General features: G+C 51.3%; 2 protein-coding genes across 3 annotated transcripts in view; both read right to left on the reverse strand.

Annotated features, from left to right (window-relative positions):
• Positions 1-7090: 7090 nt before the first annotated feature.
• The window catches only part of LOC144503874 (cytotoxic T-lymphocyte protein 4-like), a 33437-nt gene continuing 22071 nt past the window's right edge, over positions 7091-18456 (reverse strand). Inside the window, exons 3-5 of one of the 2 annotated variants that reach the window (XM_078228882.1) lie at positions 16307-16407; positions 12585-12717; positions 7091-9372 (exon numbers count right to left, since the gene is read on the reverse strand). In XM_078228882.1, coding sequence (XP_078085008.1) covers positions 9338-9372; positions 12585-12717; positions 16307-16407 — 269 coding nt within the window. In that variant the 3' untranslated portion in view covers positions 7091-9337. The remainder of the gene's footprint in view (positions 9373-12584; positions 12718-16306; positions 16408-18456) is intronic. The other variant, XM_078228883.1, reaches the window with a different exon arrangement.
• The window catches only part of LOC144503875 (T-cell-specific surface glycoprotein CD28-like), a 184301-nt gene continuing 178934 nt past the window's right edge, over positions 13090-18456 (reverse strand). Inside the window, exon 5 of the transcript XR_013499566.1 lies at positions 13090-13099. The gene's annotated coding sequence lies outside the window, so the exon portion shown is untranslated. The remainder of the gene's footprint in view (positions 13100-18456) is intronic.

The raw sequence follows: 18456 nt of genomic DNA on the forward strand, positions 1-18456 counted from the left end.
CAGTCGTCGGGTACTGCGTGGCGACGGCTCCGGCGACTCAAGCGAGCTGTACACAGGGGCGAGAGGAATGAGCAGTGGCCCTGGTGGCGTATGGGGAACAGTGGGAACCGGAGCTGGGGGGTGGGGGGCCGCAACAGGCTCTGGGCACACTACATTGGGGACAGGGACTGAGGGAGGAAGAGGCGTAGCAGTCTCCGAATGGATGACACCAGGGACCGTGGGGCGGAAGGACGTGGAGACCTCCGGGGCACCCGCGGGTGCCAAGTCACGGACAGAAACCGTGTCCTCCCGCCCATCAGGGTACGCTACATAAGCATATTGGGGATTAGCATGGAGCAGTTGGACCTCCTCGACCAAGGGATCTGCCTTATGGGTCCGGACATGCTTCCGAAGCAGGACGGGTCCCGGGGACATCAGCCAATCCGGGAGCGAAGTACCCGAGGAGGACTTCCTGGGAAACGCAAACATCCGCTCGTGAGGAGTCGTATTGGTCGTTGTGCACAAGAGTGACCTAATGGAATGTAATGCGTCCGGAAGGACGTCTTGCCAACGGCTGACTGGAAGGCCCCTAGACCGTAACGCTAATAGAACGGCCTTCCAGACGGTTGCGTTCTCCCGCTCTACTTGACCATTGCCCCTGGGGTTATAGCTAGTGGTGCGGTTGGAGGCAACGCCTTTGGCGAGCAGGTACTGCCTCAGCTCGTCACTCATGAAAGAGGACCCACGGTCGCTATGAATATAGGCTGGGAAGCCGAACAGGGTGAAGAGCTTGTTCAGGGTCCGAATCACTGTAGCCGTGGTCATGTCCGAGCAGGGGAAGGCAAAAGGGAAACGTGAGTATTCGTCAATGATATTCAGGAAATAAACATTGCGGTTAGAGGAGGGGAGGGGGCCTTTAAAATCAACGCTAAGGCGCTCGAACGCGCGAGTGGCCTTTACAAGGTGCGCCCTACCTGGCCGGTAGAACTGCGGTTTGCACTCAGCGCAGACCCTGCATTGCCTGGTAATCGTCCGGACTTCCTCGAGGGAGAAGGGCAGGTTACGGGACTTGACAAAATGGAAAAATCTGGTGACACCCGGGTGACAGAGGTCGTTATGGAGGGACTGTAGCTGGTCTAGTTGGGCACTGGCACATGATCCACGGGACAGGGCGTCTGGGGGCTCATTGAGCTTCCCGGGCCGGTACATGATGTCATATCTGTAGGTGGAGAGCTCAATCCTCCACCGCAAGATCTTGTCATTCTTAATCTTGCCCTTTTGCCTGGTGTTAAACAGGAAGGCAACTGACCGCTGGTCCGTAATTAAGGTGAATCGTTGGCCCGCGAGATAATGGCGCCAGTGCCGGACGGCTTCCACGATGGCCTGGGCCTCCTTCTCGACCGAGGAGTGTCGAATCTCAGGGCCTTGTAAGGTCCGGGAAAAGAAGGCCACCGGACGGCCCCTCTGGTGAAGGGTGGCAGCTAGGGCAAAGTCAGACGCATCACTTTCCACTTGGAATGGGATGGATTCGTCCACAGCATGCATCGCGGCCTTCGCGATGTCCGCTTTGATGTCATCGAAGGCCCGACAGGCCTCCTCCGCCAGGGGAAAAGAGGTCGATTTTAGGAGCGGACGGGCTTTATCTGCGTAACGGGGAACCCACTGGGCATAATAGGAGAAGAAGCCCAGGCATCTCCTCAGTGCTTTGAGGGTAGTAGGGAGGGGAAGCTGCATAAGGGGACGCATACGGGCTGGGTCGGGGCCAAGGACACCATTTTCTATCACGTACCCAAGGATGGCGAGGCGGCGAGTCCGGAAAACACACTTCGCCTCATTGTATGTGAGGTTCAGGAGAGTGGCCGTACGAAGGAATTTTTGTAGGTTGGCATCATGGTCCTGCAGGTCATGGCCGCAGATGGTGACGTTATCCAGATACGGGAAAGTGGCCCGTAGTCCGTGCTGGTCCACCATTTGATCCATGGCCCGTTGGAAGACTGAGACCCCATTGGTGACACCAAAGGGGACTCGAAGGAACTGGTAGAGGCGGCCATCCGCCTCAAAGGCAGTGTATGGGCGATCCTCCGAGCGGATAGGGAGCTGGTGGTAAGCCGATTTCAAATCGATCGTTGAAAAAACCCTATAGTGCGCGATGCGGTTGACTATGTCCGCGATACGGGGAAGAGGATATGCATCTAGTTGGGTATACCTGTTTATGGTCTGGCTGTAGTCAATCACCATGCGGTGTTTCTCCCCCGATTTAACTACGACCACTTGCGCCCTCCAGGGGCTGGTGCTGGCCTGGATAATCCCTTCCTGGAGCAAACGTTGTACCTCGGACCGAATGAAGGCCCGGTCATCCGCACTATAGCGCCTACTCTTGGTGGCTATAGGCCTACAATCCGGGGTGAGGTTATCAAATAACGGGGGGGGGGGGGTGACCTTGAGGGTCTAATGCTAACTTGTCGGGTTTTAGAAACTGCTGCATACTAGTAACTGTTGTGAATAAAATTGATGCGCTATCAATAAGGCGAAAGACTACCGATATGCCAATATAAGTGTAGGCTTTTATTCACAACAGAATCAGGAGCAGATCCCAACAATTAACCGACCTGGACTGAACAAGGGGGAGGAGACAGCCACCTTTATACTAGTGCTGAGGGGAGGACCCAAACTGGAAGGGGATGTGTCCAGGTATGACAAGCACACACAACGGTGGTCCATATAGGACAAAGGCACAACTGAGGTCCACCACACACCCTCCACGGGAATGGTAATGGGCGGGGAGGGAGGACCATGTAAAGGTCATTGACCTCGGGCGGGATTTTCCAGCTTGGGGGTGAGCGAGACCGGAAAATCCCACCCGTTATGTTTCTCTCTCCACAGATGCTGCCAGACCTGCTGAGTTTATCCAGCATTTTCCGTTTTTATTACTTATTAATTATAAAACAATTTGTCCTTAACGATTTCACACCGACTATCCTTAATTAGTTCACATTTGTCCAAGTGCCTGTTAATATTGTGCTGAAGTGTCATTTTACAAAGCTTTCCTGTCTTTCTTGAACTAACGTTTGCAAGTCTCCAATCCTCTGGCACCAAATCTGTATGCAAAGAGGATTGGAAATGTCGCTACAATTTCTACTCTCAGTATTGCTGCATGCATCTCATCTGGTCAAAGTGACTTAGCAACTTTAGGTACAGCCAACCTATCTAATATCTGCTACTTAACAATTTTTAGATCATCCAGTGTCTCCTCCTTCAGTAAGATTTGGGCAACACCTTCCTTCGTGAAGAAAGATGCAAAGTCCTTATTATTGTACCTCAGCTTTGTCCCTTCCCTCAATGTATAAATCCCCTTCAAGGTCTCTAATGGGCCCCACCATTCCTTTTACCATTTATTCATTCGTGGGACTTCAGCGTCACTGGCTGCTCAGTACTTATTGCCCATCCCTAGTTGCCCTTGGAGGGCAGTTGAGAGTCAACCACAGTGCTGTGGCTCTGGAGTCACATGTAGGCCAGGCCAGGTAAGGACAGCAGATTTCCTTCCCCAAAGGAGATTAGTGAACCAGATGGGTTTTTCCAACAATTGACAGTGGTTTCATGGTCATCAGTAGATTCTTAATTCCAGATTTTTTAAAAATTGAATTCAAATTCCACCATCTGCTGTGGCGGGATTCGAACCCGGGTCCCCAGAACATTAGCTGAGTTTCTGGATTAATAGTCCAGTGATAATACCATTAGTCCATTGCCTCCCCCAGTGGTATTTTACTATTTATCTGCTTGTAGAAGACTTTTGGATTCCTTTTATGTTAGCTGCCAGTATCTCCTTCTCTTATTGTTTCTTCACTTCCACTTTGAAAGTTTGATATTCAGCCTGATTCTCAATTGTATTGGGCCTCCTGCATCTATCATATGCACCTTCTTTCTCCTTCGAATTACTCGCTGTCTGTTGCATCATTCAGGGAACTCTGGATTTCATAGAATCATAGAATCCCGACAGTGCAGAAGGAGCCCATTCAGCCCATCGAGTCTGCACCGACCACAATCCCACCCAGGCCCTACCCCCATAACCCCATGCGTTTACCCTAACTGGTCCCCCTGACACTAGGGTCAATTTAGCACGGCCAATTCACCTAATCTGCACATTTTTGGACTGTGGGAGGAAACGGTAGCACCCGGAGGAAACCCACGCAGACACGGGGAGAAGGTGCAAACTCCTCACAAGTGACCCAAGCCGGGAATCGAACCAGGATCCCTGGCGCTGTGAGGCAGCAGTGCTAACCACTGTGCCACCGTGCTGCCCAAACTCTATCTCGTGTGATGGACATTGATTTGCCAAGTTCCTTTGAGCATACACTGGGGCAGCTTCAGGCTGGGGCTGACATCTTCTCCGACACAAGGTGGGTACTTCAGGGAATTCAGGGTGAGAGTGATCTCTTGGGCTAGGTTTGAGAGGAAATTCCCAGGGTTGGGTTGTTATAAAGGGAAGGGGGCCTCAGCAGCTGGCTGGGGAGTAGGCGAAAGCCCCGCACCACCTCTTTCTGGAAAAGCCCACTGCCATCCAGACACTTGAGAGGCCGACGATGGATCAAGGAGCCTGGAGTGCAAGTCTCGCCCGCCGGGAGCTGCCAGCCAATAAGAAACCGGCAACTTTATTGACCAGCAGGGCCACGGGGAAGGCAATGGCTGTTCCTGGTCTGGGAATATCGCTGGATCTCTGATGCTGGGAGTGGGGAGGGGAGAAGGGAGTCAGTGGCAAAGGGAATGGGGTGAGCTCTCAGTGGGCCTCCCCCTCCCTGTGCCAGCTCCCTGATCAGGCACTGAGTACCTTTGAACGAGGGATGCCCAGCACCACTCCCCTGCCCCGGGGGCTCACACAGATTTGCTTCTGGTACTCCCGGAATGGTGCCCCCACCCCCTCTCCCCCACTGGCTGTCGCTGGGCCCATTCCAGCAGGATGAGGGCCTGAAGTGGGAACTAAGCGGCTGTTTCAGGCCCTCAGTTGGCAGCTTTCTGGACAGGCCGGCTATGGGGCTTTGTGGACTGGTAGCTGCCTCCCTCCTGCCTGATTCCCCACCCCCACTAGTGCCAGCACCATCCTTGTCGAGGGAGAGGGTGGAAGATTCTGGCCCAGATTTCTTCCTTCCGACGATTTAACTGTGTCTTTTTGACACTCCTGGAAGATCAGCTGCTTTTGGGTGGGGCAGAGAGGGTATATTGTGATGTATAAGGAACTCCGGTGGTGTGGGGTGGGCTGGATGAACCAGAGGGTCTTTATCGGTCTGTTATTCATAGAAACACTACAGTGCAGAAGGAGGCGATTCGGCCCATCAAGTCTGCACCGACAACAATCCCACCCAGACCCCTATCCCCGTAACCCCATATAACCCCCCGACGCTAAGGGGCAATTCCACCCAGACCTGTTCCCGGTGACTCCAGGTGTTTACCCCACTAATCCCCCTAACCTACACATCTTGGGACACTAAGGGGCAATTTAACATGGCCAATCCACCTAACCCGCACATCTTTGGACTGTGGGAGGAAACTGGCGCACCCGGAGGAAGCCCACAGAGACACGGGGAGAATGTGCAAACTCCACCCAGACAGTGACCCGAGGCCAGAATTGAACCTGGATCCCTGGCACTGTGAGGCAGCAATGCTAACCACTGTGCCAACATGCCGCTCTATTGATCATATATTGGTATTGTCCATCCGTGTCAGACTGGTGAATCCATGGGTCGACAGCACATTTACATGGAAACCATTTTGCACTGTGGCAATAGGAGGCAGTTTCACTGTACAGCTCTGTTTAGAGAGAGCAAAGCAATCTACAAATTCCCATCAGCTGAGATATTTTTACATTTCTTATCTCTTTGAATCGGATGACCAATTTCTATTTGAATTTGGGGCGGTTTTGTTGACACGTACCCGCTCAGCGCAGATGTCCCGCAGGATTCTTGCCCAGAAGTTCGCTCGGAAGAGTTTTGATCCCATGAGCCGGGATTAGGTTTCAGTCCCAGTGGCCGAGGTGTCGATGTCTGGCTGATGGCAGCGGCTGCTCTCTCACCTCTTGCTCCACATCACATTGTGGATCTCGGGGGGGGGGGGAATCTTGAGCCCTCGGGAGGGCGGGGGGGGGGGGGGGACGCGGCAGGGAGTCTTGAGCCCTCTCCCATGCCACTTTTGATGTTGGTGGAGAGGGGGGGTGGTGCGGGGGGGATTTACACAGGCAGGAGGGTGTGGCTGGAGACCCTGGCACCTTACCACATCCAACATCATTAAGTCCATAGAGGAGAGGCCCGTGGATAGGCTTTCCCCCCCACTGCCAATTGAAGACTCTAAGTGGGCAATTAGTGCCCACATAAAGGCCTCATCGTGCCACCATTGGTATTAATGGTGAGGGGGGGAGCTCAGTGTGCAGGAAGCAAACCTCCGCAGGATCATGTTCAGAGGCACTCAGTACCTCAATGACTGGTATCAGGAATAAGGGAGGCTGCTGGGGGCACCATCCCGCTATCCTTACCCTGATAAATGCCTGCAATCCCGTCCTGCCATCACTCATTCTGGCCTGGGATCCAGCGACCATCCTAGGCCTGGGGTGCATGTCATACCGGCAGTGGCCACCACCTCCCAGTGGCACTGCCCCTCGATAGAAATACTGGCCTCTGGTTGGCTGCTCTCGGCAGGCAGGACTTGTGGGGTCATTCATCCTGGGGAGACAACCCACGCCTGATATATCGAGTGAAACAAGTTGTGGAGATCTTTCCTGAAAAGCAGTGAGATGGGACTAAAAGCAGAATACTGCGATGCCGGAATCTAAAAACAGAAAATGCTGGAACATCTCAGCAGGTCTGACAGCATCTGTGGAGAGAGAATAGAGCCAACGTTTCGAGTCTAGATCACCCTTTGAAGAAAAGAAATGCTTTAATGAAGGCTCCTCCAGACTCGAAACGTTAACTCTGTTCTCTCTTCACAGATACTGTCAGACCTGCTGAGATGTTCCAGAATTTTCTGTTTGTGTTGAGTGAGATGGAGCTCTCGCCCGCTCACCACCCAACCTCTGTAAGATGCCAGCCGTGGTGTTGTGAGCAACATGAAGATATTGAGATGTTTTGCTGAAGCCAAGGATCCATTTATTATTTAGTGCACAAAGTTGGATAATGGGTGAGTTTACAGCCTGGATAGAGTGGGTTCAATGTTACAATCTATCGAATGGATGAGAAACACGCAATCAGCAATTATCACACAAATGTTAGTTTGTCAACGTCAGATTGACTGTTCCGGCTGGAGAAGAAAGTGGGTAATTTGCAGCGATGTCAGCAAACAATGTCTTTGTTTCATGTGTTTCTGAACCTTTACTGAGGTTCCAGGCAGTTGGGCAGGTTTCATTGGAGCCGGTGTTCAGGACTGCACTTTCACTGCTCCAGCCTCTGGCCAGGGTGAGCTGTTCTGAAGTGATGTTTTTAAAATATTGTTGCCCAAGGGTCACCCTGCCATCCTGTTTGTGTGAGTGAGTTCCCTCAGCACAATCTGACTGGGGCAGGCTCGATCGACCAGCTGGTCTTTTCCATCAGTTTTTTATGTCCGTTTGTTCATGTGTTCATATCTTTGCATGTTTGTATGTCTGTATGTTCACATGCCTGTATGTTCATATGTCCGTATGTTCACATGTTCATGTGTCTATGTTTGTATGTTCACACACCTTATGTCTGAATGTTTGTGTGCCTGTATGTGTGTATGTCCATATGTCTATGTTCACATGTCTGTATGTTCATGTGTGTATGCCTGTATGTTCACATGCCTGTATGTTCACATGCCTGTGTGTTCACGTGTTTATGTTCATATGTCTGTATGTTCTTATGTTCATATGTCTCTATGTTTGCATGTCTCTATGTTCTCATGTCTGTATATCTATATGTTCACATGTCTACATCTGTATGTTCACATGTCTGTACATCTGTATGTTCACATGTCCGTACATCTGTGTGTTCACATGTCTGTACATCTGTGTGTTCACATGTCTGTACATCTGTGTGTTCACATGTCTGTACATCTGTGTGTTCACACGTCTGTACATCTGTATGTTCACATGTCCGTACATCTGTGTGTTCACATGTCTGTACATCTGTGTGTTCACATGTCTGTACATCTGTGTGTTCACATGTCTGTATATTCACATGTCTGTGTGTTTGTATGCAGTATGTCGAGAAGCTGGGACTTGGTTGATGCAACATTCTGTGGAGCAACATTTGAGCGGCACACTTTGAGTTGTGGAAATTCTGATATAAACCCTGCATTGACCTGTTATAAATAATGAATCATTTGTAAGCAAGCAAATACACTACTGCATCATATTCACAAACTAATAATAACTTTCATACTTCTTACTGTTTAGAAGAAATTTGGAAACATTTTGAGAATTGGCGAGGTTTCTCACAGACGCTGCACAGGTGTATCTGTTAACATTTCTATCCGTTCTTGACTTTTGACTTAAGAAAGAAAACTCAAAGTATTTTGTAACTAGGAGCTGTAGAGGATTGGGAAGGCCAGGTGCATAACCATTGAAAGCCAATTGGCAGGTCCAAAATCAATAATCATACAGGCTCAGGGAATAAAGTCATAGAGGTAAACAGCATGGAAAAAGGCCCTTTAGCCCATCACGTCTGCACCAGTCAAAGACAAACCACCTAACTATTCTAATCTCATTTTCCAGCACTTGGTCCATAGCCTTGTATAGTCTGGCATTGCAAATGCAACATCTAAATACTTCTTACACGCATTCTTAAATGGAGAGGTTATTCTCAACGCATGGAGAGACTGATTGGAGGTGTCTGACCCACAGATAATTGGTGAGAGAGGGGCGTTGGGGAAGGGTAATTGGGAAAGGGTGAAAGGTGTTTTGAGACAGGGAGATTCAGCCTGAGGTTTCCCACTCCCACCTCATGTTTGTAATGCTTGGACTGAGGGAATACACGCTGGTATTGGATGTGCGAGGCCTGACTGAGCTGAATGGAGCCTGGGACTGGGACTGTCCCTCTTCTGCTCGTGTGCGGTGGAGGTTAAGTTGTGCCTTGTTTTACATATGTTTCTGAAATGCTACAGCACTGCACAAACCTGCAGCCCACTGCAATTCAAATCATACCCAAAGTGGCTTTTACATCAACTCGATGAGGGAAGCAGAGATAAGGAAGAGAGTTATGTCCCATTGGGTTTGCTCAGGCCTCTCCCGGAATAGCCTCAGTTACATTCCTGGTGAGTTTTAGTCGGGATTACGAGACGGACGTTGTGTTATGTGCGGTGGCCGATGTGCTTCCCTCGCTTTTTTCCAGAGCTGTGTTTAGGAGGTTCCATGTTCACGTATTCATTGCTCTGATCTTCTTGGTCCTTTTTCAACATCTGAAGAAGAAGGTAACAGATAAAGACCTTGTGAAAATCCAAGTGGCTTAAATCAACACCACAGCGGCTTAAACAGAGGGTGATCCTTCAGCCCCAGGAGACAATTGGGCAGATCACCCCAGCTCCTGCCATCTTGGATTAAGGTGACCTTTACTTGAAACTTTACATCTAATTCAAACTGAAGAGATCTTCACTCAATGTGGAGCTGTGCTCTCCTCGGGCAGCCATGGTTTGTAATGAGTTGTCTGGTCCCAGCTAGTACAGATGTTACGATCAGTCCAAATGTGTAGGAACAGGAGGAGGCCATTCAGCTCCTCAGGCCAGCTCTACCATTCTGTTAGATCAAAGGTGATGTGCACCTCCACTGCATTTTCCTGCTTTAGCTCTGTCTTGCCTTACTGAACAAGAATCTATCAGTGGAATCTCCCATTGAGCCAGCACACACGTTCCTTTTGGAGAGAGAGTTCCAGGTTTGCACTCACTGCCCTGTGAAAGAGTCTTTCCTGACTTCACTCCCAGATAGCCAAGCTCCAGTTTTAAGTTTTCCCCCCTTGTCCCAGATTTCCATATCAAAGGAACTGTTTCCCCGGTTCTATCCTGTCAAATCCTTCCAATATCTTAAACACATTGATTAGATCATCCCCACCTTCTCAATTCAAGGAAATAGTGTACATGGAAACTGTCCTCATAACTTAAGGAAAACATTAAATTGTTCCTTTAGTCTGTGTCATTCATGCTAACAGTGGTTAGCACTGCTGCCTCACAGTGCCAGGGACCCCGGTTCAATTCTGGCCTTGGGTCACTGTTTGCACGTTCTCCCCATGTCTGCGTGGGTTTCCTCCGGCTGCTCCGGTTTCCTCTCACAGTCTAAAGATGTGCAGGTTAGGTTGATTGGCCATGCTAAGTTGCCCCATAGTGTCCCAAGATGTGCAGATTAGGTGGATTGGCCATGTTAAATTGCCCCGTAGTGTCCTAAAATGTGTAGGTTAGATGGGATTAACCATGGGAAATGTGTGGTGTTACGGGGATAGGGCAAGGGAGAGAGCCTGAGTCAAATACTCTGTCAGGGAGTCGGTGCAGACTCGATGGGCTGAATGGCCTCTTCTGCGCTGTAGGGATTCTATGATTCTGGTGAATCCAAGCCTAATATATCTTCCCTGAACTGCTGTGCCCAGAATAGAACACAATACTTCAGATGGGATCTGGCTGAGGCTCTGTACAATTGTGGCATAATTTCTGGCTCTTTAGATAAACATTCATTAATTAGCCTTCTGATTGTTGTTTTTTGACGCTGTCTCCTAGCTTTTAATGATTTGGGCACTTGATCTCCCAAATCTCAATTCTTTGCCACAGTTCCTCGTTTCTCATCATATTCTTCAATTTTTTTATTCTTTCATGGGATGTGGGTGTCGCTGGTCAGACCAGCATGTATTACACACCCCCAGTTGCCCTTGGGATGGTGGTGGTGTAGGTACACCCATCATGCTTTTAGAGATGGAGTTCCAGAATTTTGACCCAGTAACAGTGAAGGAACGGCGATATATTTCCAAGTCAGGGTGGTGAGTGGCTTGGAGAGGAACTTTCAGTTGGTGGTGTTCCCAAGTATCTGCCGCCCTTGTCCTAGACGGTGGCGGTTCTGGGTTTGGAAGAATCATAGAATCCTTACAGTGCAGAAGGACATTTGGCTCATCGAGTCTGCACCGACAACAATCCCACCCAGGCCCTATCCCCATAACCCCCCGTATTTACCCTGCTAATCTCCCTGACACTAAGGGGTACTGCCTAAGGAATTTTGGTGAGTCCAAAGGCTTTTTGGGTTGTAAGAATGTAGGAATTCTGATTTGTAAACGGTGCCAGCCAAAATATGGGCAAAGCAATAATTAAAATAAAGAATATATATCATATAATCTTGAAAAATGAATGCAGATACTTTTGTTTAGAATTTACACAAATTGATACATCTCTAACACCATTCTTATAAAATTCATGAGGTAATTTTAAAACGTTGCTGTTTAGAAATGTTCTTACAGACGAGGCACAGATGTTTGCACGTGGTATCGTTCCAATTCATCACCCGAATAAATTTGCCTGTAAACTGGAAAAGGGAAACATATGTAGGGGGAAGGGGGTTTGGGAAGCAGCTGTTAATGTGCTGGAGTGAGATAAAACGCAGGAGGTGTAAGAATCATCGAATCCTACAGTGCAGAGGGAGGTCATTTGGCCCACCGAGCCTCAACAATCCCACCCAGGCCCAATCCCCTTAATGCCATGTATTTACCATGTTAATCCCCCTGACACTGAGGGAGAATTTAGCATGGCCAATGCACCTAACCAGCCAGTCTTTCAGACCGGAGCACCCGGAGGAAACACACGCAGACACGGGGAGAATGTGCACTTCAAACAGATAGTGACCCAAGGCCAGAATCGAACCCGGGTCCCTGGCGCTGTGAGGCAGCAGTGCTAACCACTGTGCCACCGTGCCAAAAGTCAATTAGAGAAATGAGTAGTAAGCAGGTCCGATGGGGGAGTGAGCGTGCAATGTCTGTACGGCACTGCGCCACATTAACTCTTTTACATCTCTTGTTGCCGTAAGCAGGGAGAAGGGAGAAAAATCACACAACTTCCCTGTTCCAGATTGTTCTTCCACTTGGAGGCTGTGAGGTGGGGTTGGGGGGAAGGGGGCAGGGGGAACACTGAAGTCTGACAAAGAAATCTCTGGACATGAAAGGTAAGCTTCAGCAGAGAAAAAGAGAGAGAAAGCGGCGAGCTTGAGAATGGAGCAGGACGCGTATGCGGGGTGCAGCAGTGTAATAGTCACGTTATCCAGCAGGCTTCATTGCCCAGTGACCACTTGAGAATTTCAACTCGGCAAATAAAAAATCAAGAAATGAAAACTAGTATCGATGACCAGGGATTGTCCAAAAACCCAAGTGGTTCATTATTGTCATTTAGGGAGGGAGTCAGTTGCTGCTTTCCAATTCCACACCAATGTAGTTACTCTTAACAGCCCTCGAGGCGGCTCAGTTAACAGTGCTTTAGGGAGGATGATCACCAAGGGTGACTAGGGATGGGTGATTAATGCCAGCCTTGCCAATGATGTCTACACCCTCAGGATCAATTCTGAGAATGCCACTTTGGGGAGGGTGGCATGGTTGAGGTGCTTGGCACAGGAGGGTTGAGAGAGTGGTAGAGTCCTGCTCAGACGTACTTGCCTTGCCTTGGGCCTGTCTCCCAGCGCTGGCCAGTCCACGTAGCAGTAGCGGGTTCATCAGAATTGTGAATCAGTTCACATTTCATGTCAACTACCTCCTTCATCCTGAGAATGCAAGCGGTGGCACCAAGGGGCTGTGGAGGGCGAGATTGAACACAGAGCGGAGAAACACATTAACACGACAAAACACAACGGAGGGACAGACAGAAAGAGCACAGCAAGTGGCAAGAGCAGAGAGAGAGGCTGGAGAGAAGCGAGGATGGAGTCGGTCGGATTGTATGAATGTGGAAAGCGAGGTGGAGGAGGGGGGAGATGTCCCTCAGTATTTCACTCGAACAGTGGAGAGAAGTCTCAACTCCATTCCTGTCTACAATGCTGGCAATGGCTGTGCACAGCGCATGAGGGACTCCCTGGACTTTAATCCATTGTGATTAAGGTGGGAGCTCGATGGGTTTGAGGGCTCTTGGTTGGGTTGGTGGAGGTTATGGACCTTTCACTAATGCTGCTCTTGGCTGGCTGTCTCTATCACTTGCTGAATTTCCCGTCTGTGGGCTTGGCTGAGGTGTTGTGGAAACAAGTCGCTGCTACTTGGAACTTCCGCAATTTGTCTCTGAGTCTCTGTCCCTCTCTCTTCTTTCTGTCTCTCTGCCTCCTTCTAACTCTTTCTATCTCTTTTACTATCTCGCCCTCTGTCTGGGTCTCTGTTTTTCTCTCTCTCACTGTCCTTTTAATGCAATATACTTAGGGGATAAAGTGAGGGTTAGGGTGTGGAGGTGGGTAGCTCTATGGGGATGGTGTGGGGAGTGGGGTAGCTCTATGGGGGTGGTGTAGGGAGGCGGGTAGCTCTATGGGGATGGTGTGGGGAGGCGGGTAGCTCTATGGGGATAGTGTAGGAAGGTGGGTTGCTCTATGGGGATGGTGTGGGGAGTGGGGTAGCTCTATGGGGATGGTGTGGGGAGAGGGGTAGCTCTTTGGGGATGGTGTGGGGAGGCGGGTAGCTCTATGGGGATAGTGTAGGGAGGTGGGTTGCTCTATGGGGATGGTGTAGGGAGGTGGGTAGCTCTATGGGGATGGTGTAGGGAGGTGGGTAGCTCTATGGGGATGGTCTGGGGAGGCGCGTAGTTCTATGGGGATGGTGTGGGGAGGTGGGTAGCTCTATGGGGATGGTGTGGGGAGGTGGGTAGCTCTATGGGGATGGTGTGGGGAGGTGGGTAGCTCTATGGGGATGGTGTGGGGAGTGGGGTAGCTCTATGGGGATGGTGTGGGGAGGTGGGTAGCTCTATGGGGATGGTGTGGGGAGTGGGGTAGCTCTATGGGGATTGTGTGGGGAGGTGGGTAGCTCTATGGGGATGGTGTGGGGAGGTGGGTAGCTCTATGGGCTTGGTGTAGGAAGGTGGGTAGCTCTATGGGGATGGTGTGGGGAGGTGGGTAGCTCTATGGGGATGGTGTGGGGAGTGGGGTAGCTCTATGGGGATGGTGTGGGGAGGTGGGTAGCTCTATGGGGATGGTGTGGGGAGTGGGGTAGCTCTATGGGGATTGTGTGGGGAGGTGGGTAGCTCTATGGGGATGGTGTGGGGAGGTGGGTAGCTCTATGGGCTTGGTGTAGGAAGGTGGGTAGCTCTATGGGGATGGTGTGGGGAGGTGGGTAGCTCTATGGGGATGGTGTAGGGAGTGGGGTAGCTCTATGGGGTGGCACGGGGAGGTGGGTAGCTCTATGGGGGGGATTGGGGGAGGGGGAAGGGATGAGGGGGAGAGGGAGGGCTGGGCAGGGGGAGAGTTGGGGAGGGTGTGAAGGCCAGAGGGAGGGCTGGGGAGGGGGAGAGTTGGGTAGGAGGTGCGGGGCAGAGGGAGGGCTGGGGGAGCAGAGTGGGGGGTGGGAGAGTGTTGGAGGGGAGGGGGAATGTTGGGGGAGGGGGGAATGTTGGGGGAGGGGGACATGTTGGGGAAGGGGGAGTGTTGGGGGAGGGCTGGGGGTGGGGGAGAATTGAGGGAGGGCTGGGGGTGTGGGAGTGTTGTGAAGGGTTGGGGGAGGGGTGGGGGAGGGGAGTGTTGGGGGAGGGGATGCGGATGGGACTGGGGCAGGGGGTGTTTTGGGGGAGTGTTGGGGGAGGGGTGAGCGGGAGGGGGTTGGGGGAGTGTTGGGGGACAGGGTGGGGGCGGGGGAGTGTTGGGAGAGGGGGTGGGGGAGGGGGAGTGTTGGGAGAGGGGGTGAGGGTGGGGGAGTGTTGGGGGACGGGGTGGAGGAGGGGAGTGTTGGGAGAGGGGGTGAGGGAGGGGGAGTGTTGGGGCACAGGGTGGGGGAGGGGGAGTGTTGGGGGACGGGGTGGGGGAGGGGGAGTGTTGGGGGACGGGGTGAGGGAGGGGGAGTGTTGGGGGACGGGGTGGGGGAGGGGGAGTGTTGGGGGACGGGGTGAGGGAGGTGGAGTGTTGGGGGACGGGGTTGGGGAGGGGGAGTGTTGGGGGACGGGGTGAGGGAGGGGGAGTGTTGGGGGACGGGGTGGGGGAGGGGGAGTGTTGGGGGAAGGGGTGAGGGAGGGGGAGTGTTGGGGGATGGGGTGAGGGAGGTGGAGTGTTGGGGGACGGGGTGGGGAGGGGGAGTGTTGGGGGACGGGGTGAGGGAGGGGGAGTGTTGGGGGACGGGGTGGGGGAGTGTTGGGGGACAGGGTGAGGGAGGGGGAGTGTTGGGGGATGGGGTGAGGGAGGGGAAGTGTTGGGGGACAGGGTGGGGGAGGGGGAGTGTTGGGAGAGGGGGTGAGGGAGGGGGAGTGTTGGGGGACAGGGTGGGGGAGGGGGAGTGTTGGGAGAGGGGGTGGGGGAGGGGGAGTGTTGGGGGACGGGGTGAGGGAGGGGGAGTGTTGGGGGACAGGGCGAGGGAGGGGGAGTGTTGGGGGACGGGGTGAGGGAGGGGGAGTGTTGGGGGACAGGGTGAGGGAGGGGGAGTGTTGGGAGAGGGGGTGAGGGAGGGGGAGTGTTGGGGGACAGGGTGGGGGAGGGGGAGTGTTGAGAGAGGGGGTGAGGGAGGGGGAGTGTTGGGGGACGGGGTGGGGGAGGGGGAGTGTTGGGAGAGGGGGTGAGGGAGGGGGAGTGTTGGGAGAGGGGGTGAGGGAGGGGGAGTGTTGGGGGACGGGGTGGGGGAGGGGGAGTGTTGGGAGAGGGGGTGGGGGAGGGGGAGTGTTGGGGGACGGGGTGAGGGAGGGGGAGTGTTGGGGGACAGGGTGGGGAAGGGGGAGTGTTGGGAGAGGGGGTGGGGGAGGGATGGGGTGTGGGAGTGTTGGGGAAGGAGGAGTATTGGGGAGGGGGTGGGGGAGGGGGAGTTATCGGAGCGGGCGGGTAGCTGGAGTGTGGTTTAGAGTTTAATTGATTAGCTGGGTATTTGATAGCTTGGACTCTGCACTCGGTGAACTGCACTAGATACCCTGTATTCAGTGTTTGCTAATCTGTATTCAGTACTGAGAGTGTTGGTGCTTCTTGATATCCTGCAGCCAATACTCAGTCATTTGTTCTCCATATACTCGTTAACCTGTACTCAGCTCTTGATAACCAGTATCTGGAAAGATGTACTGAGTAACCGGTCTGATTGTACTCAGTATGATACAGTAGTATACTTGTTATCCTGTATTCTGTCGCCTGTCCACAGCTCTCAGGAACCTGCGGTTGTTACTCAGAGACGCCAAGCTTGGTTATACCAGTTCCGAGAGCGTTCCCAAGCCCTGTGACACTTACCCAGTGCAGGCAGGTAATGACGACACTGTATAACATGAAGATTGCAGTGAGCACCAGGGCTATCAGGGTGATTGGAGTAAACTGACCACATGGCTTCACCTCTGAAACAGACAGGATAATGTTAGCACAGCTTCTGACCAGCTCGCACTCCTGCAGTGACACAAGAAGCAGTTGAAATATCAGGACCCTCATTCTAACAGATACAGTCTCAGTGACACACACTGCACAGGGAAAATATTGATTCAATCCCGAGCTGATGCAGACTCGATGGGCTGAATGGCCTCCTCTGCACTGTAGGGATTCTATGATTCCTAGCCAGGTCAACCATTTGCATTAATACAATGTGTTTGGCTTTAGCTAACTGTCTCATCAGTGATTTTATTGAATACCTTCTGCAAAGGCCATAAAAATAGTATCTTTAGACATTCCCCTGTCTGTTACTTCAATTGCCTTTTCAAAAAGTTCAATCAATCCTTTGGCGTGACCTCCCCTTCACAACTCCATGCTGGATCTTTCTGATCAGCTGAACATTTTCAAGGTTCTGTCACCTTCTCATTAATTATAGACCCTAGTCATTTTCCGAGAACAGATGTGAGACTAACTGGTCTATAATTCTCTGGTTTCCCTGTCTCTACTTTCTTAAAGAGCGGCGTAACATGTGGAATTTTCCAATCTAAAGTCCCTGATGATTCAGACATCTGTACCTGCTTACTTACAAACCTGAGACGAGAAACCATTGGGTCTTAGGGATTTGTAGCTCTTTTGCTCCATTAATTCCTTATTTTCATTGACAATCTCCCTGTTAATGGTTTTTAAAGGGCTCACATAATGCTTCTGACCTTTTGCGAAATGTAATTGTAAAGGTTGTGTTGATTTTGAAACTCAGTCCAAGTCTCTTTCTGTGGCTTTTTGTGGTTCTTGCCTGTTTTCTCACTCCTTGCTGTTATTTTAATTCTGTCTATTAACTCTTTCCTCCCACTCGCCTTTATCAAGGGTATAGATTACAAAAGCAGGGAGGTCATGTTGGAGTTGTATAGAACTTTGGTGAGGCCACAGCTGGAGCACTGTGTGCAGTTCTGGTCACCACATTATAGGAAGGACGTGAATGCACTGGAGGGGATGCAGAGGAGATTCACCTGGATGCTGCCTGGAATGGAACATTTAAGTTATAAAGAGAGGTTGGATAGGTTTGGGTTGTTTTCATTGGAGCAGAGAAGACTGAGGGGCGACCTGATCGAGGTATTCAAGATTATGAGGGGCATAGACAGAGTGGATAAGGAGAAGCTGTTCCCCTTAGTTGAAGGGTCAGTCATGAGAGGACACAAGTTAAAAGTGAAGGGTGGGAGGTTTAGGGGGGATTTGAGGAAAAACTATTTTACCCAGAGGGTGGTGATGGTCTGGAATGCGCTGCCTGGGAGGGTGGTAGAGGCGGGTAGCCTCACATCCTTTAAAAAGTACCTTGATGAGTACTTGGCACATCATAACATGCAAGGCCATGGGCCAAGTGCTGGCAAGTGGGATTAGATGGGCAGGTCAGGGCTTTTCATGCGTTGGTGCAGACTCGATGGGCCGAAGGGTCTCTTCTGCACTGTAGTATTCTGTGACCATGTGATCCTGAGATTCTGTTTGCCGGAATCTATGCTTTGTTTTTACATTCTGTTGTATTTTTTTCTTGTTACGCCATCACTTTACCTCTTTAGTTGCCCCATAGCTATTTTTAATTTATTTTTATGAGTGGAACTCTTGCTCTTTGGAGCTTTAAACTAGTCCCGTATCACACCGACACCTCCCTCAAACCCTCTGTCATTATCAAATTTACCAGTTTACTGTAGACTGCTTCTGTCTCATCGCGATGGAGCCACCTTAATCTAAATGTAGCTTCCAAGCTGGGGTTTTCCAGTCCTGCCTTCCTCCGGGACTTTCTGGTTACATCAAGTCAAGGACTATTGGCTGGCAGGGGATGTGGCAGGTCCCACATGGGGATGGGGTCTTTGTCGCTATTTGTTTGTCTCTCCAAACACTATATTGAATGCAATCATATTCAGGAGGCACGGTGGCACAGTGGTTAGCACCGCTGCCTTACAACTCCAGGGGCTCTGGGTTCAATTCCAGCCTCGGGTCACTGCCTGTGGCGAGCCTGCACGTTCTCT

Source organism: Mustelus asterias, chromosome 14 (genome assembly GCF_964213995.1).
Source record: "Mustelus asterias chromosome 14, sMusAst1.hap1.1, whole genome shotgun sequence".
In the NCBI taxonomy this organism is placed as follows: Eukaryota; Metazoa; Chordata; class Chondrichthyes; order Carcharhiniformes; family Triakidae; genus Mustelus; species Mustelus asterias.